The sequence below is a fragment of the Suncus etruscus genome, chromosome 4, assembly GCF_024139225.1.
Source record: "Suncus etruscus isolate mSunEtr1 chromosome 4, mSunEtr1.pri.cur, whole genome shotgun sequence".
Lineage (NCBI taxonomy): Eukaryota > Metazoa > Chordata > Mammalia > Eulipotyphla > Soricidae > Suncus > Suncus etruscus.
Genome location: NC_064851.1, coordinates 6,284,820 through 6,307,033, shown reverse-complemented (window position 1 = coordinate 6,307,033; position 22,214 = coordinate 6,284,820). Strand labels below are relative to the sequence as shown.

Below are 22,214 nucleotides of genomic sequence, written 5' to 3'. Positions count from 1 at the left end.
CCTTTAAATAATCCTTACACACACACACACACACACACACACACACACACACACACACACACACACACACACACGAGTTTGTAAGTGAGAGAATTCCCTAATCTTCCCTTTCCCTTTGCCCTTTCCTATTGGAACTTGGGGGGGGGGGGGGCACCTTCCTCAGAACGACCCCGACCTGCCCCTTTCTTTTTTTTCCCTTGAAACCAACGCCTTCGGGGCCGGGGAAACCATTGCAACGAATTACGCAAGTGGGGTGGGGGGGGCACTTAGCAAAAAAATAAAAAAGAAAGAAAGTCCCATTTAGCCAAACTAGAGACACAGGAACCCACCCAGGTTAACTCTAGGTTTCCTCCTCCCTGTTCCCCACTCCCTATGAAGACTGCACCCCCAAAACCCAGGTCGGGACTCAGGGATGGTCTGCTTGGGAGAGCCCCCTACCCCAAGCCCCTTGGTGGGGGTCCCTTCCACTTGCGGATCCCCACGCGGGGGGATCCGGGCGAGCTGGGAGCGCCCCTCCCCGTGGGGGGGGACCCACGCGGTGGGCGGGCCGAGGGGGGCCTTTGTGTTCAAACCGCCCAATGGGCGGCGCCGGGGGCAGGGCCTCGGGCGGGGCCCGGCCAATGGGCCGCGGCCTGTCAGTGCTGAATGACAGGCGCACACATACACAGCGGGCCACGCGCGAGCCGCCCGGCCCCACTCTCGCAGGCGCATTGTCCGCCGTGCGCCCCGATCGCCGCCCACTCGGGAGCCCGACGCGGGAAAGGGCTTACGGGGATCACTCCCAGCCGTGCCACGGACACCCAGGACCACCCCACGCTGCACAGTCTCAGGGGGAAGCAGGTAAGAGAGATCTCCCCGAAGTGGGGGGCTGAGTGGGACAGACAGGCATCTGATCGGGGCTGGGACAGCCCGGCCCGTGTCCCCAAGCGCGTGTCCCCCCACTAGAGTGGGTCGACTAGGAGCTGTCTGTCCCCAGCTAGGCCCGCTGCTGCTTCTTGCCTTCTAACAGGAGCACCGAGCTGGGCCAGGCTCCCTGCCCAGGCTTCGGCGCACACCCCTGGGCTGCTTTGCAAAGGACCAGCGCCCGGCCGGCCCATGCCATGCCATGCCAAGCCAAGCCAAGCCAAGGCCAGGCGGTGGCCTGACTCATGCCACCGGCCGGCCCCCGCCCTTCAGGGCTGGCCACACCACTGGTCAGCCCAGATCGGAGGGCGGATGTGTCCAGGCGGGACTTCCCTCCCGGCAGAGCCTTCCTGGAGCACCGGCTGCCCGCCCCACAAGACAGCCCAGGGTAGTAGTGCCAGGCCCAGAGCGTCCAGGGACGAACTGTTCTACTGTTCTGCCCGCCTCTCGGGACTCTGGAAACCACCCCACCCCACTCCCCAGGCTCATTTCATCTTGTTCTAAAGAAAAACCAAAGCAATGCAAAGTGAGGGCGGGAGTGTGACTTAGAGAAGAGAGGCTGAGAAGGAGGAGGGTGGTAAAAAAATTCAGCCTTGGAGTCTTGGGGCTGGCACCTTTCAGGTCCCAGGAGGGAGTGAACTGTGAGCCAGGCAAGTGTGGAAAGGTGCCCCAGATCTAGGTCAAGTCTGCAGGCAGAAGCTGGTTCTGGGGGCTCCTGGTAGGTAGGTGGTGGAGCTGGGCCGGGCTGGGGCTGTGGTTCTCCGGGTCTCTCGGAAGTGGGAGGGAGCTTGAGGGTTTCTTAACTGCCTGTTGGGGGAGGTGGCGTCAGATCTGAGCTCCCCTGAGGCTCCCCCACTCTCTTTCGGAATCACGAGACACAGATCTGGCACTGTGAACCCCCAGACTGCTTTGGGGTGCCAGGACTGCTCAGAGGCACGGCGGGGGGAGGCAGGAGGCTGCCTGACCTGTGACTGCCCCATACTCCTCCAGCCCTTCTTCATAGCTGCTGCTTTTCAAACCTTTTTCAAACCGGCTACCTTGTTTCTGCTCAGCTCAGCTCAGCTCAGAGGGGCCAGGGTTAAGAGGAGAGGAGGCGGCTGTGTGTGGGCATCTGAGTTCTCTGGCAGGGAGAGCAGAGGGGGCATGGCCTAATAAGGAGCAGTGTGGGCCACAGAATCCACCAGCTGCAAGCTTAGGCTACTCCTAAACTGGGTCCTTTTACCAGCCACCCTGAACCAAGGCAGGAAGGCAGGGGTCTTTGGATCTGGGAAGGTGCCAGGAAGACAGGGCCCGTGAGTCTGTTCTCTTGCAGAAGGCAACTTGCTAGAATTTTCCAGCTGGGCAAACCAGACCTTCTGGTTTGCATAGTCGGGCTGGGCTGTGCCCACCACATCCTTCAGGCATGAGCCGGGCTAACAAAGTGCCAGGACCAGAGTTCGGGCTGACAGAGGCAGCCTGGATCACTAGATTCGAAGCTGAGTGGCTTATGTGGCCTCCATGCTTGTGGTCAAACAAGGCTTTGGCCTTTGGCCTCCTGGGAGTCCTGGTTCATCCATGCCAGAGCCTAGCTGCCCCAGCCACCCTATGGTGGTTGCTATAACCTCACACTGCCGAACCCCTTTCCTGTTGGGTTGCTTTGGGGTTGTTGTTGTTTTTTTTTTTTTTTTTTTTTTTTGCCTCTACCTGCATCCTATCCCGCCAGAGACCCATCACCCATTGCTGAAACTGCTAGAAAATACCATGATAGAGTGGGGAGACTCAGGCCAGCCCCCCACAAAAGGGAGCTCAAGGCCCGGCTCTATTATAAAGGCTGAGGGGAAGGGCCAGCCCTCTTGGGGGTAGGAAGGTTTGGGGTTCCCCTCAACCAGGTGGAAGTCAGGAGACACCTTATTTGGGAGGCCCTGTAAGGAGTTCAGGGGTCTTCACTCAGCTGCTGCCCAGGGGTCCCAATGGACAGGTGGGGTTTGCCAGGAAAGGGGGGCCCCCTCGGAGGCAGAATATGGTTGGGGTCAGAGTATAGGTTCAGGAGACTGCATGGTGGGGGGCTCCTCTGAGGGAAGCTGCTAGAATAGGGACCAGCAGTAGCCCCTGAAAAAAAAAAGAGTTAGAGGTACCCACTAGGAGTCTAGCATGGAGGTAGCGCTTTTGTCTTGCATGCAGAAGGACGTTGGTTCGAATCCCGGCATCCCATATAGTCCCCCAAGCTTGCCAGGAGTGATTTCTGAGCATAGAGCCAGGATTAACCCCTGAGCGCTGCTGGGTGTGACCCTAAAACAAAAAACAACAACAACAAAAAAAAAAAAAACAAAAAAAAACACATATGCTAATCACTTCTGGGGCACAGAAGGCCCAGATTGGGGATCTCTGGAAGGTGGGGGTGGAGTAAAACAAAAGGAGAGCATTCCAGGAGTTCCCTGAGAGCACCCCACCCCGGCACTAAGTGAACCCCACATCTGGGGGTGTTGGGTGACTGCATCCCACTGGGAGACTACACCCCCTGCCTCACAGTGTCCCCCCTTTTTCTTTCCTCAGGGGGAGCCCCATCTCCCGTCATGTCCCGGCGGAGCCAGCGCCTCTCGCGCTACTCACAGGGGGACGATGATAGCGGTGGCAGCAGTGGTGGGAGCTCCGTGGGGGGCAGCCAGAGCTCCCTGTTCAAAGACAGTCCCCTCAGGTAAGGGGGGCGTCCTTCCCAGGGCACTCTTGAAGGCCAGCAGGAGAGTCTCAGAAAGTACAGTAGGGGAGTGGTAAGGAGGGACATGGGAGGGGGGTAACAGGAGGATGGGGGGGCACAGGGAGGAAAGAAAGGAAGGAAGGAAGGAAGGAAGGAAGGAAGGAAGGAAGGAAGGAAGGAAGGAAGGAAGGAAGGAAGGAAGGAAGGAAGAAAAGAAGAAAGAAAGAAAGAAAGAAAGAAAGAAAGAAAGAAAGAAAGAAAGAAAGAAAGAAAGAAAGAAAGAAAGAAAGAAAGAGAAAGAAAGAGAAAGAAAGAAAGAAAGAAAGAAAGAAAGAAAGAAAGAAAGAAAGAAAGAAAGAGAAGGAAGGAAGGAAGGAAGGAAGGAAGGAAGGAAGGAAGGAAGGAAGGAAGGAAGGAAGGAAGAAGAAAGAGAAGGAAGGAAGGAAGGAAGGAAGGAAGGAAGGAAGGAAGGAAGAAAGAAAGAAAGAAAGAAAGAAAGAAAGAAAGAAAGAAAGAAAGAAAGAAAGAAAGAAAGAAAGAAAGAAAGAAAGAAAGAAAGAAAGAAAGAAAGAAAGAAAAGAAAAAAAAAAAGAAAGAAAGCAGGCAGAATTGAGAAACAGTGGTCTAGGGGCCACAGCCCCGCTGTTCTAAGCCAGGCTCTGGTGCAGAAAACAGGAAGTGGGAAGCAAGCCCCGGCGGAAACCTTGAAACTGTCAGCCAGGGCACAAGGAACCTCCGTGTTGCAGAAGGGGGTGCCTGCTCACCATCCTCCCCAACGCTTGCCAGTCTTCCCCACCCCAAAGGGCATACAAAGATAGTTCCCCACTTTCCCAGGCTGCCAGGTGGCATAGAGGTGCCCTTCAGGGGTGTGTACTGAGGATGAGTCCAAGAGGAAAAGCCAGGGGTGCACAGACAGCAACCTGGGTTTACCGGGCCACTGCTCCCCATTTGCAGGGGAGACAGAGAGGCCCCCCAGGGAGATGTTGCCTGGCAACCAGGCACCCCGCTGCCACCGGCCAGGGCTCACCTGCGGGAACGGGGGTGTGTGGATCTCTCTCTGTACAGGACCCTGAAGAAGAAACCCAGTACCATGAAGCGCCTGTCGCCAACGCCTTCACTGGTCTCCGACTCGGACCCGCACACGTCCTATTACAGCGAGTCCATGGTGCGGGAATCCTACGTGGGCAGTCCCCGAGCCGTGTCACTGGCCAGGAGCGCCCTCCTGGACCGGCAGCTGCACGGGGATCTCTACTGGAGTGAGTGTCCTTCAAACTCCTCCACCCAGCTTCTCACTGCAAAATCTGGGGGGCTGCTACACCCCCCATCACGCCCCGTCCCGCCCTGCCCTGGGGTTTCCTTTTATGTTTAAAAAATTTTTAAACTTGGGACCGGAGAGATAGCATGGAGGTAAGGCCTTTGATGTAGAAGGACAGTGGTTCGAATCCTGGCATCCCATATGGTCCCCCGAGCCTGCCAGGAGTGATTTCTGAGCATAGAGCCAGTAGTAACCCCTGAGCGCTGCCGGGTATGACCCAAAACCCCCCCCCCCAAAAAAAAATTTTTTTTTTAAACTTTATTGATTGACTAGTTTTTGCTTCACACCCGGCGGCGGTGCTCAGGGGTTGCTCCTGGCTCTGCACTCAGAAATCGCCCCTGGCAGGCTGGGGGGAACATATGGGATGCCAATAATGGAACCGGGTCCTTCCTGGGTTGGCTGCATGCAAGGCAAACACTCTACCACTGTGCCATCTCTCTGGCCCCTGCCCTGGGGTTTCCTAATCTCAGCTAGATACCCAAGGAGGGCTGCCCTATGCCAGGAACCACTGGATGGGCAGCAGCCGAGGGTGTGAAACCCAGATTTCTTTATCTGATGATGGAGACTAGAGTGCTGGCCTGGTCCCCACATTCCTATGGAATGGGGGAGCTGAGTGTGGGCTTGCTTTGGCTCCTGCAGGGTTGAATGGAGAATTCCAGACCCCAGGCACTGCCTCTGAGACACTAATCCCAACCAAACCCCAAACCCTCAGTGCACCCCCCCACTGAACTCATCCACTTTCCTCTGCAGGCGAGGACACACGGACCAGGAGGAGGCGAGGCTCTGGAGACACAGAGAGCAGCAAGCAGAATGGGCTGGGGAGCTCCAAGCTGCTGGAGGACTTCCCGGGGTCCTCCTCCGGCTACTCCTCAGAGGATGAGTATCTGGGTAGGCTGTTCTGCCACCATGGGGAGGTGATGGGGGGCAAGGGGTAGAGCTGGAGGGGGCAGTCAACTCCTCTCTCCTGGACTGACTCATTTTCAGCCAGTGGTGACATTCAGGCAGAGCCGACATGCAGCATCCTGGAGCCCTTCCTGGCTCTTCGGTGGGATTGCGGGGTGCAGGGGTGAGAGACGCAGCCACCTGCTCTAGTGACAGTTGTATACATGTGCGTGGCTTGCATCTTCTGGGGGTCCTTCAGAGGCAGTTAGGCTGAGCCGGGGTCCCCCTGTCCCACTGCAGGCTACTCCGAGATGGATACGCGGAACTCGGGTTCCAGGCTCCAGGGCGCTGTGTCCAGGGTGGGCTCTGCGGTGTGGACAGTGGTCACTTTTCCTGGTGAGTGCTTCTGGGTGCCCACTCCGCAGTGGGCGCCAGGGGACACTGTGAGTGAGGAGAGCAGCAGGGGGTGTAGTGGGCACAGTTGGGCATCAGGGGGCGCTGTGGGTGAGAGGTAGGCAGCACTGGGGTGGTAGGCATCCTTGGCAGCTTGGGTGACCCTGAACCTGTGGATGCCCCTTACAGGCCGGCTCTTTGGACTCCTCTACTGGTGGGTGGGCACCACCTGGTACCGCCTGACCACGGCTGCCTCCCTCCTCGATGTCTTCGTTTTAACCAGGTCAGACCCATCCCCAACTTATGATGTGATTAAGAAGCTGGAGGTAGAAGTAAAAGTTAGGGGCACCGGCCAGAGACAGGTTCTCTGTGACTCCCCAGTTTACATCCCCACCCCAAGTCAGGTCTGACCCTTGCATCGTTAGTGCACTCAGGGAATAGTTTAGAACCCAGACTCAGGGAATGTTCTAGAACCCAGGTTTCTCAGTTTCTCCTGGGACTCTCTGAAATGCAGCCCCTGCTGTCAAAGTCTGGGCCTCTAGCCAAGACGTGTTTCCAGAAAGTTCTGCTTAGTTCTTGGCCCTGTGATGACCGACCGGTTCCCAGTGGCTTCTGAAGCCATGAGTCGGGCCCCCTGGGGATACTGTGGACTTGTTCTTCAAGTTTCTGTCCAAAGGGTAGAGTGTGGGAGCTGTCCTGGGCAGGAACGTTGTGGGGAGGAGGGCTGACTAGGTCCTGGGGGAGCAGATAGCCAGTTGAGAAGAAAACAGGGACTCAGCACCCCCTTCCCCAAGAGCTCCTGCTTCTCCCGAAGCAAAGCCAGTTTCAGGATTCCTGGGTTATTGTGGGGTTTGTTGTTTGGCTCTGTTTTCTGGGTTTGCTTACTTCAGGCATTTCTCTACTTTAGATATTTTAGTGATAGATATTTAGATATTTTAGTATTTATTTTGTATAACAAAAACAACTCGGGACAGACCTGATTTTGATCCCTGGCAGGAGCAAGTGCTAAGTGCAGAGCCAGGAGTAGCTCCCGAACACCGGAACACCGCCGGGTGTGGCCCAAAAACAAACAAACAAAAATTTCAGGAGTTAGAGCGATAGATAATACAGTGGGGAAGCCACTTGAATTGCACGTGGCCAACCTGAATTTGATCCCCCATGTCCCATATGGTTCTCTGGGTCAACAGGAGTGATTCCTGAGCACAGAGCCAGGAGTAACCCTGAGCATCACCAGTATGGCCCCCAAACAAACAACAGCAACAACAATAAAAATTAAAATTCTAGGGCCCGGAGAGATAGCACAGCGGCGTTTGCCTTGCAAGCAGCTGATCCAGGACCAAAGGTGGTTGGTTCGATCCAGGACCAAAGGTGATTGGTTCGACTCCCGGTGTCCCATATGGTCCCCCGTGCCTGCCAGGAGCTATTTCTGAGCAAACAGCCAGGAGTAACCCCTGAGCACCACCGGGTGTGACCCAAAAACAAACAAAAAAAATTAAAATTCTAAATGAGGATTGTTTCCCAAACCCCAAGACCTAAAGGCAAAGCCCCATGAAATTCTCACTTAGTGGTTAGGAAATGTCAGAGGTGCCCTGGGTGGGGGGTGGACACAGCAACCCCCACCCCCACCCAGTCCTCTCACAGTCCACTCCCTCCCCTTCCCTCCTCTCTACTCCTATCCTGGGTCCTCCAGGCGCTTTACCTCCCTGAAGACCTTCCTTTGGTTTCTCCTGCTGCTGCTGCTCCTGACAGGCCTGACCTATGGTGAGCGCCCCCATGTGTCAGGGGAGGGTAGAACAAGAGCCAGCACAGAAATGGGGCTGTAGGTGGGTGGAGAAATGGAGTGGGTGGATGGGTGGGTGGAGTGGAGATGGATAAGGGGAAAAAAAGGAAGTTACCAGGGCTGCAGGGAGGAAGGTACAGTGGGTACCTTTCCTTGCACAAGGTTGACCCAAGTTTGATCCCCGGCATCCCATGTGGTCCCCTGTGCCTGCCTGGAGTAATTTCTGAATGCAGAGCCAGGAGTAACCCTCTAGTGTCACTGAATGTGGTTGAAAATAAAAACAAGGGGCCGGGCGGTGGCGCTAAAGGTAAGGTGCCTGCCTTGCCTGCGCTAGCCTTGGACGGACCGCGGTTCGATCCCCCGGTGTCCCATATGGTCCCCCAAGCCAGGAGCAACTTCTGAGCGCATAGCCAGGAGTAACCCCTGAGCGTTACCGGGTGTGGCCCAAAAACCAAAAAAAAAAAAAAAAAAAAAAAAAAAAGAAAATAAAAACAAGGGCCAGGAAGGTGGCGCTAGAGGTAAGGTGTCTGCCTTACAAGCGCTAGCCAAGGAACGGACCGCGGTTCGATCCCCCGGCGTCCCATATGGTCCCCCCAAGCCAGGGGCAATTTCTGAGCACATAGCCAGGAGTAACCCCTGAGCGTCAAACGGGTGTGGCCCAAAAACTAAAAAAAAAAAAAGAAAGAAAATAAAAACAAAACAGGAGAAAGGATTTGCCTTTCCCAGGGAACCTCCCTCCCTCGGCACCCTCTGGTGACTACAGATCTGGAAGAAAGGGACCAATTCCAGAACCCCATCTCACCCCTCTTCCCTGTGCAGGGGCCTGGTACTTCTTCCCCTATGGCCTGCATGCCTTGCAGCCCACGCTGGTGTCCTGGTGGGAGGCGAAGGGCAGCGGCAGGCAGCAGGCGTCTTGGGAGTCCCGAGAATCAGCCCCACATTTCCAGGTGAGTTTCCCCCATTCCCCCCATCTCACGGATGCACCTCCTATCTTGGGTCCCCTTTTCTGCTGCCAGGGGTGTTTGAGATAGGATAATGGGTAGGGCATTTGCCTTGCATGTGGCTGACCCAGGTTCGATCCCAGCATCCATATGGTCCCCTGAGAATGATTTCTGAGCACAAAGCCAGGAGTAACCCCTGTGCTGTATGTGGCCCAAAAAACCAAAATGTAAAAAAACAGGGGCCGGGCGGTGGCGAAAGAGGTAAGGTGCCTGCCTTGCCTGCGCTAGCCTTGGACGGACCGCGGTTCGATCCCCCGGCGTCCCATATGGTCCCCCAAGCCAGGAGCGACTTCTGATCGCATAGCCAGGAGTAACCCCTGAGTGTTACCGGGTGTGGCCCAAAAAAACCAAAAAAAAAAAAAATGTAAAAAAACAAACAGTCATAAAGATGACTTAGTAAAGAAACTGAAGCAGGGGGCAGAGGGACGTTGGGTCCTTCCAGCATCCAGAGTCCAATGAGGGACATTATGGCCAGTTCCTGCCACCAGAGTCTTTTAGACCAATGAGAGTGAGTTTCGGGGTAGGACTTACAGGATGCCAGTGCCCATGTCTGCAGCACGCTGGCAGGTTCTGGGGTGACAGCCTTGCCCCACTCGCCATTCTGCAGCCTGGCACAGAGCCCATTCCATGGGCACAGGGCAAACTGCCAAGGGAGTTGAGATAGGCCCGGCCTTTTGAGGCCAAGATTTGGGATGCGTGTAAAGTTGTTTCCAGAGTAACTCTCAGAGCTAGGCCCAAGGCAGGGGACTCGGGTGCTACCGGCTCTCTAGAGATGGGGGGAGGGGGGTTCCCCAGAGACCTGTCCATTGTGACCAGTGTTTGTACAGGTCAGTCTAGCAGGGCCGGTGGGGGAGGCCATCAGTGTGTCAGCCAGAAATGCAGAACTTGTCACTCCTAATTAGAGTTCAACTCTGCTTGCAGCTGCTGCATTTAATAACCACATTTTAGCCTTTTATTTGGCGGAGGGATAGGCTTGTCTGGACTGGGCCAGAGTGATGTAGCTCAAGGGATTGAGCGCAGACAAACGTGTCATAGAAGAGGCCCAGGCTCTGTCCCATATCCCCATGGTCCCTTGAGCACCACCAGGAGCCATTCCTGAGCACTGCAGGGTGTGGTCCCCAAACTACACTTAATAACAGCCTATGCAACTTTTCTTCTTTTTCTTCTTTTGGTTTTTGGCCACACCTGATGATAGTCGGGGCTACCCCTGACTCTGCACTTAGATATCACTCCTGGCAGGCTTAGGGGACTCTATACCAGGGATCGAACCAGGTTGGCTGCATGCAAGGCAAACATCCTACCTGCTGTGCTATTGCTCTGGCCTCAACATATACAACTTTTACATTTTAGTCATTAGCAGTAATATTAAACCCACTTTTTGGTAAGAGGAAAGATGAGTAAAGAATGAATCTTGGGGGCCCGGAGAGATAGCACAGCAGCATTTGCCTTGCAAGCAGCTGATCCAGGACCAAAGGTGGTTGGTTCGAATCCCGGTGTCCCATATGGTCCCCCGTGCCTGCCAGGAGCTATTTCTGAGCAGACAACCAGGGTAAACCCTGAGCACCGCCAGGTGTGGCCCAAAAACAAAAACAAAAAAAGAATGAATCTTGGGGGTTCGAGAGTTTTATAGAGGTAGGGTCTTGACTTGCAGGCACCAATCCCTAGCACCACATATGATCCTGCAAGTGCCCCCCAAAATGATCCTGTATATACTAGTGAAGGGATGGGTGTCATATAGTGTGTGACTGAAACTCAATCCCCAATAACTTTGTAACCATCTCACTCTGATTCAATTTTTAAATAAAAAGTATAAAAATAGGAGCTAGAGACATAGAACAGGATAGGACAGGGAGGGCGCTTGTCTTACATTTGGCTGATCTGAATTCACTCCTCAGCATCCCCTAAGTACCACCAGGAATGACCTCTGAGCACAGCCAGGAGTAACCCCTGAGAACCTTCGGATGTGGCCCAAATAAAAACAAAACAAAACAAAACCAACAATTAAAAAAAAAGGCAGGGCCAGATAGCATGGAGGTAAGGCATTTGCCTTTCATGCAGAAGGCCCGTAGTTCGAATCCCTGGCAAGCAGAAGGCTGGTGGTTCGAATCCCGGCATTTCATATGGTCGTGCCTGTCAGGAGCGATTTCAGAGCATAGAGCCAGGAGTAACCCCTGAGCACTGCCGGGTGTGACCCAAAAGCAAAACAAACAAACAAACAAAAACCAAAAAAAGGCAATTCTGTAAGGCTTTTTTTATTTGTTTGTTTGTTTGTTTTAATAAAGTATAAAAATAGTGGCCAGAGAGATAGGATAGTGGGTTAAATACTCACTAAGGTTTCCAAGGCTCACCAGCAGGGATTCTTAAATGCAGAGCTGGGAATAAACCTTGAGCACTAATGGGTGTGTAGCATAAAACAAAACAAGACCAAAAAAAAAGAGGTGGGCATAAAAATAAATCTAGAGGGGCAGAGCGCTAGCACAGCAGTAGGGCATTTGCCTTGCATGCAGCTGATCTGGGACAGACACAGGTTCCATCCTCGGCATCCCATATGGTCCCCTGAACCTGCCAGGAGTGATTTCTGAGCATAGAGCCAGGAGGAACCCCTAAGCACCTCTGGGTGTGGCCCAACAACCCCCCCAAACAAAACAAAAGGAATACAAACAAAAGAATGATCATAGAACCAGGAGTAAGCCCAGAGCACAGCTGGGTGTGGTCCCAAAACCCAAAAAAAGAATGTCTCTTTCTGTATTTTCCTTGCACAAAGATATGGTGGTGACTGGGTGCCTGGCCAGGCAGGGCGGCTTGTTTTCATTCTTTTTTTTTTTTTTTTTTTTTTTTTTTTTGTTTTTGGGCCACACCCGGTGACGCTCAGGGGTTACTCCTGGCTATGCGCTCAGAAGTCGCTCCTGGCTTGGGGGACCATATGGGACACCGGGGGATCGAACCGCGGTCCGTCTCCTAGGCTAGCGCAGGTAAGGCAGGCACCTTACCTCGAGCGCCACCGCCCGGCCCCGGCTTGTTTTCATTCTGAGTCACGCAGTCTGGCAGCTGCTTTTCACGTGGAATCTTTCTGAATCCACCTTTAGAAATAAACGTTCTCAAATGCAGTCTCAGCCCTCGACCCGCCCTCCCGCAGCTGACAGGAAGAGTGTTTTGTCTTCTCCTCTGCACAATTTCTGTCATCATGCCAACCAGGCTCTCCAAACCCCTGATGTGCCAGCGTGTGCCACCTCCAGCCAACTGCCCCTGGCTGTGCCCCTGCTCAGGGTCACTGAGTATGTGAAAGGGAGAGGGACCTGCCATCTCACTGAACAGTGGGTCTGGTCAGAGGTAGGACAGCAGGGAGGGCACTTGCCTAGAACAAAGCTGACCCTGGTCAGATGACCCACATGGTCCCCTGAGCCTGCCAGAAGTGATCCCTGAGTACAGAGCCAGGAGTAACCCCCGAGCACTACTGGGTATTTCCTCCCCCCCAAAAAAAAAAAAAACCAATAAAACGGGCTGGAGCAATAGCATAGAAGGGAAGGCACACAGCTAACCTAGGTTTGATCTCCAGCATCTCATAGGTCCCTGAGCTTGCCAGGAGTGATTTTTGTTTTGTTTTGTTGTTGAGTCACACCCGGCAGCACTCAGGGGCCATTCTTGGCTGTGTGCCCAGAAATCGGTACTGGCAGGCCTGGGGGACCATATGGGATGCCGGGATTCGAACCACCGTCCTTCTGCATGCAAGGCCAATGCCCTACTTCCATGCTATCTCTCCTGCCTGTGATTTCTTTTTTTTTCTTTTTCTTTTTGTTTTGGGGCCACACCCAGCAGCGCTCAGAGGTTATTTCTGGCTCTGAGCTCAGAAATTGCTCGTGGCAGGCTCAGGGAACCCTATGAGATGCCAAGGATCAAATCATGTCCCTCCACCCTACTGCTGTACTATTACTTTGTTCCCCCTCCCCCAGAATGATTTCTGAGTACAGAGCCAGGAGTATCCCCTGAACTCTGCCAGGTGTGGTCCCAAAACAAATAAAAAAAACAAATAAAACAAAAAACAACAAAACTAAACCAAGTTCTGTTGAGCCTCTAAAGCCACTGTTGACACATAAGCTTGATACTTAGGGAGCAAGGCAAAGGACTGAGGTCATCAGGCCCCCCACCCCGTTCGTTGGTTATCCTGCCGCTTCTGTCTTCTTGAGTGTTCCCTCTGATGCTCTCTCTGAAGAATTTCTCCAGATCCTGCTCAGTACCTGCTGTGGGTCCAGCCTCCTTCTCCACCCTGTGTCATATTTCTGCATCCCTTTTACCCCTCCCACACCCTGGTCACTGTGCTCAGCACCCACCACCCCCATAAACGGAAATATCCACCCAAAGGGCTGAGACTATCTGGGATGCCAGGGCTGGGGCATGAGTGCCTGAGTCTGGGTGCTGGGGCATGGGGTGCCCCAAAGTCAGAGACCCTCCTCACGCATAGCTCCCCTCAACCCTACTAGGCAGAGCAGCGGATCATGTCCCGGTTGCATTCTCTGGAGCGGCGCCTGGAAACTCTAGCCGCTGAGTTTTCCTCCAACTGGCAGAGGGAGGGCATGCGACTGGAGCGCCTGGAGCTGCAGAAGGGGATGGCGGGGGGCGACCAGGGGGGTGGCCTGAGCCACGAGGACACCTTGTCGCTCCTGGAGGGGCTGGTGAGCCGCCGTGAGGCTGCCTTGAAGGAGGACTTCCGCCAGGACACTACCGCTCGAATCCAGGTGGGTGCGGAGCAGAGGGCCCATCATGGGGGGGCCCTGCACCCCAACCAGTTCTACTCTCTTCTCTGAAGACACTGCGGTCTGCTCACCCCCACAGTGCTCGTCTTCATGGGTGTGTGCAGTGAAAATTGAGGGGGGTCAAAAGGGCTGGAGCGATAGCACAGTGGGGAGAGCATTTGCCTTGTATGTGGCCAAACTGGGTTCAATCCCTGGCATCCCATAAGGTCCTCTAAGCCTACCAGGAGTGATTTCTGAGTGTAGAGTCAGGAATGACCCCTGAGAACCACCGGGTATGGTCCTAAAACCAAAATAAAAATTGAGGGGTGTCTGTAGCCAAAGCAGCCAGTACACTGGCCAGGTTTGCTGTCAGCTTTGTAGCACTTATTGGCTGGTACAAAGCACCCTGGGGGGGCCCCGGATGGATAGCACAGCGGTGTTTGCCTTGCAAGCAGCCGATCCAGGACCAAAGGTGGTTGGTTCGATGGTTCGAATCCCGGTGTCCCATATGGTCCCCTGTGCCTGCCAGGAGCTATTTCTGAGCAGACAGCCAGGAGTAACCCCTGAGCACCGCCGGGTGTGGCCCAAAAACCAAAAAAAAAAAAAAAAAAAGCACCCTGGGGTCCATCTCGAATCACTAGAAAGCAAATCCCACAGGAAGAAATGGCCGTGCTGCGGGCTGAACACCAACAGGACGCTGAGGATCTCTTCAAGAAGATCGTTCAGGCCTCACAGGTGGGTGGTGGCCCTACCAAGGTAGGGGCACTGTCCTGGGCTTGACCTAAGAGGTCCTCGTGTCCCTAATCCTCCGTAGGAGTCTGCCTAGATGCATACTTGGGAAGGGGCGTGTGACCTGATTAGGCATCTGGAAAGTTCTGCAAATGGTGTGGTAGCTGCCAGGGGTAGAAAGTTGGATGACTGAGTGACCCTAAATGAGTGAATGAATGAGTGACCCTAAATGAATGAGTGAGTGACCCCAAATGAATGAATGAGTGACCCTGAATACTGAGTGGTCCTGAATGAATGAATTGAGTGATGCTGAATGAGTCAGTGACCCTGAATGACTGAGATGTGACAGTTGCCGGGTAGGGATGTGGAGCCAAGACCCTGCCCAAGGGACCCATCTTGTTGGGGGTCTCTCTGCTCTGACCCCGCTTTTCCTCACCCTCCTGCCCTAGGAGTCTGAGGATCGGCTGCAGAAGTTCAAGTCTGAATGGCAAAGGTAACCCGCCGTCCATTGGCCCCTTTGGTCTCTCTCATATCTGAAAGCAGAAAGGGCCTGGGACTTGCGATGGTAGAAACAAAACTTAGAGGCACAGAGGAGGTTCTGGGGTCCTGTCTTCCGAGCATGGCACCCCCTTTCCCAGCAAAGCCCCCACCATCTCTCTTGGTGCAGGACAGCCCGGGACCTCTTCCACGAGAGCTCCACGAAGGAGCTGGGGCGGCTGGAGGCGCAGCTGGGGGCCCTGCGACAGGAGATGGAGGCGCTGGGCCTGCGGCAGAGCTCAGCGGACGAGCGGCTGGGCCTGTTCCCACAGCAGATCCAGGCCCTGCGTGATGATGTGAGTCAGTCCCGCCAGCTCTGAGCTCTAAGGGTGCCCGGGGGGAGTCCCGCCAGGTGGCCCCCAGCCTGACACCTGCCCTGGGTCCCCAGGTGGAGTCTCAGTTTCCTGCCTGGCTCAGCCAGTTCCTCCTCCGAGGCGGGGCGGCCCGAGCGGGGCTCCTGCAGCGGGAAGACGTGGAGGCGCAGCTGCGGGAGCTGGAACGCAAGATCCTGGCCCAGGTGGCCGAGTCTCAGGGCAAGACCGCCAAGGAGGCCGCTGCCAGTCTGGGCCTGACGCTGCAGAAGGAGGGCGTGATTGGGGTGACAGAGGAGGTGAGGAGCTGGAAAGACAGTCACGCGTATGTTCAGTCATGCGCACGGGCACACACACACACACACACACACACACACACACGCAGAGCCAGAGACACACACCCTCAGCCACTCCTTGCCTGTACTGGCATCTGTGACATGCTGGAGGTCCCTCCCTCTGCTTTGGGGGTGCAAGCACATGAGGGGACATCCCACAGCCCCTGTCCCCCGACCCCCTGGCCTCCGGGCTGACCATGGCCGGACGTGGTTCCAGCAGGTGCACCGCATCGTGAAGCAGGCCCTGCAGCGCTACAGCGAGGACCGCATCTCCATGGTCGACTACGCCCTGGAGTCTGGAGGTGCGTGCCAGTTGGGCCCATGGGCAGCCTAGCAGGAGGGAAGGGGGCTGCAGTGCTCCCACAGCCTGGGGACTCTGGGGGTGTGGGCTTGGAGGCTTCCTCTGCACATACCTGAGCTGGATACCTGCACCTGCAGGACTCCAGGCCCCTGAGTTTCTCCCTCTTTATTTTTTTTTTAAATATTCGATGCTGGGGGTGGGGACAAAAAATATTCGATTCTGGGGGGCTGGAGCGGTAGCTTAGTGTAGTATATGAAAAAGTTTCCATAAGCTTATTCTTGGAATTGTTGTATATAAAAGTATTTCCTTAGGATTGTTCTGTGACTATTGCCCCACCTAGCCCTTCCAGGTGGGGCGCTGTGGAGTTGGCAATAAATAGCTTGATGGACAGGGGAGAGGGGTCCTTTTGCGAAAGCTGCAGGATTCTCTCGCTCTCTTTGCCCAATCTTTTACACCCTATCCTTCTTGTCTGTGTGGATTATTATTTGCTGCGGATAAATATTACCAAGGTCTCCCCTCGAAAGGGGACAAGGGAATGGGAAGTAATTTCTCATTCTGGGGACTGTTCTTGGATTCACAAATACCCAACAAAGGATTTAACAGCGAAGATAAATTACAAATGGCGCCCCTGCCTGGGGACTCTAGGGGCGTGGCTTGGAGGCTTCCTCTGCACACACCTGAGCTGGATACCTGCACCTGCAGGACTCCAGGCCCCTGAGTTTCTCCCTCATTTTTTTTTTTTTTTTAAATATTCGATTCTGGGGGGCTGGAGCGGTAGCTTAGCGGTAGGGTGTTTGCCTTGCTGACCCGGGACGGACCACGGTTTGATCCCCGGCGTCCCATATGGTCCCCCAAGCCAGGAGTGATTTCTGAGTGCAGAGCCAGGAGTAACCTGAGTGAATGAATGAATGAATGAATGGATTCCAGGGCCTCAACATTCAACATTCAACATTCAACTCTGGGGTCCTTCCTGGCTCTATGCTCAGGAGTGACTCCTGGTGGTGACTCCAGGGAGAACACGATTGGGGCCAGGTTAGTGCCTCCATCATGTCCCTCCCCTCCTTCCCACCCCAGGGGCCAGTGTGGTCAGTACTCGATGCTCCGAGACCTACGAGACTAAGACAGCTCTGCTCAGCCTCTTCGGGATCCCCCTGTGGTACCACTCCCAGTCGCCCCGAGTCATTCTCCAGGTGGGCACCCTTGGGGCATCGGCACCCAGCCCCCAGCTCCCTAAGGCCTGAGACCTCTCAGTTGCACTGGCCCTGACCTGACTCCCTTTCCCCTGCAGCCAGATGTGCATCCCGGCAACTGCTGGGCCTTCCAGGGGCCCCAAGGCTTCGCAGTGGTGCGCCTGTCTGCCCGCGTGCGCCCCACGGCGGTCACCTTAGAACATGTGCCCAAGTCACTGTCGCCCAACCGGACCATCTCGAGCGCCCCCAGGGACTTCGCTGTCTTTGTGAGTGTCCAGTCGACAGGGGGTGCTAGGGATATCAGCTGGATGTCTCGGGAGCACAGAGCGTGCCCTGATCCTCCGGTGTAGGGGTGCCAGTACTGCAGGGCATGTCTTAGAGCTGGTCTCCCCTCCACCCCTCTCCACCCCTCTCAGGGCTTCGATGAGGACCTGCAGCAGGAAGGGACACTCCTCGGCCAGTTCACCTACGACCAGGATGGGGAACCCATCCAGACATTCTATTTTCAGGTAATGGTTTCTGTTTCCTGGCAGGAGGGGTGAACTGAACTGTTTTCCGAGCCCATCCCTCTCTAGACCCTTTTTAGAGGTTCTTTGAATTCTATATTTTGCAGCTTGCCTAGGCCAAGTGGCACTAGGTAGCCGATGCTGAGGTAGTTTTATGAAAAGTGAGGATGCAAGGCGAAGTGATAGCACAGTGGGGAGGACGCTTACCTTGACCTAGGTTCAAGCCCCGGCATCCCCTATGGTCCTCCAAGCCCCGCCAGGAGTGATCGATCACTGAGTGCAGAGCCAGGAGTAGCCCCTGAGCACTGCTGAGTGTGGCCCCAAAACCACAAAGATGGAAAAAGACTGCAGAGGAGAGCGGCTTTCTGGTGGGGAGAGGGCAAGTGCCTGAGCTTACGAGTGTGCCCAGGACCTTGGGCAGCAACTGGGGTGAAGATGGAGGCTTCTTTTTTGGGGTATCTCATCTGGCGACTTTCAGGGTTTACTCCTTGCTCTTCACTCAGAAATTGCTCCTGGCAGGCTCAGGGGACCATATGGGATGCCAGGATTCAAACCACTGTTGGTTCTGAGTCGGCCACATGCAAGGCAAACACCCTACCGCTGTGCTATCTCCCTGGCCCCAAATGAAGACTTCTTGCCTCAATTTTCATGCCCTTGTTAGAAATGATTTCCTCTCAGGGGCCGGAGAGATAGCATGACGGTAAGGCGTTTGGCTTTCATGCAGGAGGTCATCAGTTCGAATCCCTGCACTCCATATGGTCCCCTGTGCCTGCCAGGAGCAATTTCTGAGCCTGGAGCCAGAAATAACCCCTGAGCACTGCCGGGTGTGACCCAAAAACCACCAAAAAAAAAAAAAAAGAAAGAAAGAAATGACTTCCTTTATTTATTTATTTATTTATTTATTTATTTATTTATTTATTTATTTATTTATTGGTTTTTGGGCCACACCTGGCAGTGCTCAGGGGTTACTCCTGGCTGTCTGCTCAGAAATAGCTCCTGGAAGGCACGGGGGACCATATGGGACACCGGGATTCGAACCAACCGCCTTTGGTCCTGGATCGGCTGCTTGCAAGGCAAAGCTGCTGTGCTATATCTCCGGGCCCATAAACTTTATTTATTGATTGATTGGTTGGTTTTTGGGCCACACCCAGCAGTGCTCAGGGGTTGCTCCTGGTCTTGCACTCAGAAATTGCCCCTGGCAGGCTGGGGGACTATATGGGATGCTGGGAAACGAACTGGGTCCTTCCCCAGGTAAGCCACATGCAAGGAAAACGCCCTACTGCTGTGCTATCTCCCCGGCCCTAGATCGAGGCTTCTTGCCTCAATTTCCATTGTTGAAATAACTTCTGACTCCTGGTCTCATTCAGGGCCCCAGGATATTGGGGTTCAAATAGCGTTAGTGGCCTGGGATTCTCAGGGAGAGAGACAGTGATGTATGGGGGTGAGAGGTGGAGTGGAGGGACAGGAACAGGGGTAGCTAATGCACCAGGTTTTAGGCAAAGCAGAGAACTCAGGCCAGGCAGCCAGTGAGGTTGCTCTGAACAGCTGCATAGGCCTTAATTATCCAAGGAGCAGTTCAGGAGGCCAGAGAGAGAGAGTGCTGGGGGCAGAGAGATAAATGCTGCCGAAGAGCCTTGAATGAAGGTCGGGCTGGAAATGGAACCAGGAGGAGCAGCACACTAGAGCCCAAAGAAAACAGAGAGGCCTGGGCCCAGTGATAGGTCGTTTGCCTTGCATGCTGCTGACCTGGGACGAACAGGGGTTCGATCCCCAGCAACCCATATGGTTCCCCTGAGCCTGCCAGGAGCAATTTCTGAGCAGAGAGCCAGAGGTAACCCCTGAGCCTACTGGGTGTGGCCCAAAACGAACCAACCAAGCAACTAACCAACCAAACAAACAAACAGAAAGAGACCAATACAGGAAAAAAAAGAGCAGCCCAAGGATGTGGCTTCGCTGGTGGTGTGGCCTCGTATGAGGGGTGTGGCTTGGCTCCCTGGCCTGGCTGGCAGGAAAGTCCAGGTGGGTTCAGGAGGGAATGGGGAAGAGACCAGACTGTGCTATGTTTGCAGGGCCAGGACAGGAACTATCAAAGGGACCCAGTGCATGCTTAGCACCCGGGAGGCCTAGGACTAATTTCCCTCTACTCAACACCGGGTGTGGCCCCCAAAAAGGCAAAAAGGGAGGGGGGGGAGGAAAGCCAATACCTGCTTCATAGCATGTGGTAGACCCTGTGCTACATCGTGTAACCTCAAAAAAGACAAATGGGGGCCAGAGAGATAACACAGAGGTAGGGCATTTGCCTTACACGCAACCAATCCAGGACGGACGGTGGTTCGAATCCTGGCATTCCATATGGTCCTCCGTGCCTGTCAGGAGCGATTTCTGAGTGCAGAGCCAGGAGTAACCCTGACCACTGCTGGGTGTGACTCAAAAACCAAACCCCCCCCAAAAAAAAGAAGATGACAAATGAACACACCTGAGAACCACTACTGCATAGAGAGCAGAAGCCCTTGTTCAGATGGGAAGTTCCTGGGAGCAGAATGGACCCCAGAAAACGCCTGTCTGCAGCTTCCTAGGGGGGATCGCTGGGCTGAAAACTGCTTCAGCCAGTTTCTGGGGAGACCCCAGGGAGGGACTCTGATGGGGTCGCCTTCCTCCTGTCCATCAGTGCAGCTGGCTCACCCTCTCTCCTCTCCTTCTCTACCCAGGACCCCCAAATGGCCAGCTACCAGGTGGTGGAGCTGCGAATTCTGACTAACTGGGGCCACCCCGAGTATACCTGCATCTACCGCTTCCGGGTGCATGGTGAACCCACCCACTAGCGTGTCACCAAGAAAAGCTACAGCAGGGGCCAAGCCCTCTCACGGCCAGCAGCCCACCGCCTGCCCACACGCGTGATCAACACTGACTCTGGGAGCAAGAAAGAACCACACTTGCTTCAATCAGACCAGGACAGTGGCTGCCGTGGCTTGGGGCTCCCCTCTCTTGGGCAGGCACCCCTGTGTGCCATCCAACTGTCAGGATTGCTTCCTCCCAGGAGGATGTAAATATGTAGCTTTTCATGCAGGGTGGTGGCAGGCTGGGAAAGGAAGGGGCCAAAGCTAGGGAAGCTGCTGGCCAGAATTGTGCCAAAGCCGAGGGCAGGGCACAGGCCCTGTCCAAGGCCGACTGAATCCTCTGGGAGGAAGCACTTGATGCAGGTGGCAGAGCCCCTGGACTCTTCTAGAAGGCCTGTGCCACCAGCCCAGGAGTAGCTGGGCCCACCAGCCCTGGAGGCCTTTTTCTGCACTGTTTGTCCTGGGTAAAATAGGCCCAGGGCTCCTTATACCCACTATGAAGGGCTCTGACTCCTGGAGCCTCAAGGGAATTGTGGGCCAACCTTGGGGTTACCCCTCTGCTGGCGGGGCAGTTATTTTTCTCCTGATGCTGTGGCAGCACTTACTTCTGCTCACTCTTTCCTGTCCCCTGAGCACTCTTCTTTCTTGTCCCCTCCTCTCCCCACCACCTCCACCCCAGGACCAGGAAGCTTCCTAAGATCTAGACATCTGGGGTCACCAGGGAAACTCTCCCCTAGAGCTCATGCTCTATGCTGGGGAGAGTTGAGGAACTGGGGTGACAAGTGCAGGGGGGGGTCTCCACCCTGTGGGCCCTGCTTCAGCTCCCTCAGCTTCTTTCTGGCTGGCTTTCTAAGGGAACTCTTAAGGATGGGGGTTTTGGGGCGCTGGGCAGGGAAGGGGCTGAAGCATAGGGGAGGGGTGCTTTAGAACCCGCAGGCCCTGAAGTGTTATGTACATATTTTTTGAGGCATTTTTTAACTGAAAAGCTAAGGGCTTGATTCCGGCCGGGTTCTGTGGGGTGCTGGGCCAGCCATACTCAGCTCCTCATGGTCAGCTGCCTAGCAAGGGTTTTGGGTGTGGGTTGGTTCTGGCCTGTGTGGGAGGGGGCAGGAGGGCTGCTATGTGGCACGTGCCCTTGGCAACAGGCTCTGAAGCTCAGGATGGGGTTAGAAGGCAGGGTGGGGGGGGGTGTGGACAGCCTCGCCGCCACCCTGGCCCTGCTCAGTTTGCAAACGCTGCACTCTCGATTCTGGACTCTGTATCTCCAAATTGGAACTTATGCCTATGCAAAACAAAAGATGAGTTATGGCCAGAGCTAAGTGAGTCTGGTTTTTATCTGCCCGTGGTACAGGCGGTCAACTCGTGGGAAAGCAGGACAGGAGTCCTCATGAGAAACAATCTCCCACCCACCTGACAACTTGATCCCCACTTTTAATCCAGGGGAAACTCAGCAGTGATGGGGTGTGGCCCGAGACCTCTGCTGGGGCTGGGACAGAAGGAACTTGGCCTGGCCAAGGGAGGAGCTGCTATTGAGTTTTAGGGGACTTGGGGGGGGAGTCTCCAGGGGATTAGATATCTGCTCCCCCTTCACCTGCACCAGCCTGGGTCCCCCAATCCAGAGCTTTATACTCAGGGGCACTGGTCCTGCCACCAGGTTCTGTGCCTCACATGCAGTGAGTCCCAGGTGATCTGCTATGGGTCCAAGGAAATGAAACCCTGGAACTTGCCCCCCATATAGGACTGATGCCTTTTCCCACCTTCTCCTGCTTTAAATTACAGCACAGCGTGGT

At 54.8% G+C, this 22,214-nt stretch overlaps 1 protein-coding gene across 1 annotated transcript; it reads left to right on the top strand.

Moving 5' to 3' along the window:
* Positions 1 to 1,571: 1,571 nt before the first annotated feature.
* On the top strand, positions 1,572 to 21,738 carry SUN2 (Sad1 and UNC84 domain containing 2). The gene is made up of 18 exons (XM_049771566.1): positions 1,572 to 1,625; positions 3,436 to 3,577; positions 4,643 to 4,833; positions 5,643 to 5,780; positions 6,075 to 6,170; positions 6,357 to 6,450; positions 7,858 to 7,928; positions 8,767 to 8,894; positions 13,427 to 13,681; positions 14,336 to 14,413; positions 14,857 to 14,900; positions 15,075 to 15,240; positions 15,333 to 15,554; positions 15,808 to 15,892; positions 16,966 to 17,081; positions 17,180 to 17,347; positions 17,498 to 17,590; positions 20,296 to 21,738. The coding sequence occupies exons 2-18, from the start codon at positions 3,456 to 3,458 to the stop codon at positions 20,407 to 20,409; spliced, it is 2,181 nt and encodes a 726-aa protein (XP_049627523.1). The 5' UTR covers positions 1,572 to 1,625; positions 3,436 to 3,455; the 3' UTR covers positions 20,410 to 21,738.
* Positions 21,739 to 22,214: the final 476 nt, after the last annotated feature.

Coding starts and splice junctions, on each gene's coding strand:
- SUN2 (XM_049771566.1), top strand. CDS start 3,456: ATGTCCCGGCGGAGCCAGCGCCTCTCGCGCTACTCACAGGGGGACGAT. Junction 15,241..15,332: donor TCCAGGCCCTGCGTGATGAT/GTGAGTCAGTCC, acceptor CTGGGTCCCCAG/GTGGAGTCTCAGTTTCCTGC. Junction 15,893..16,965: donor CTACGCCCTGGAGTCTGGAG/GTGCGTGCCAGT, acceptor TTCCCACCCCAG/GGGCCAGTGTGGTCAGTACT.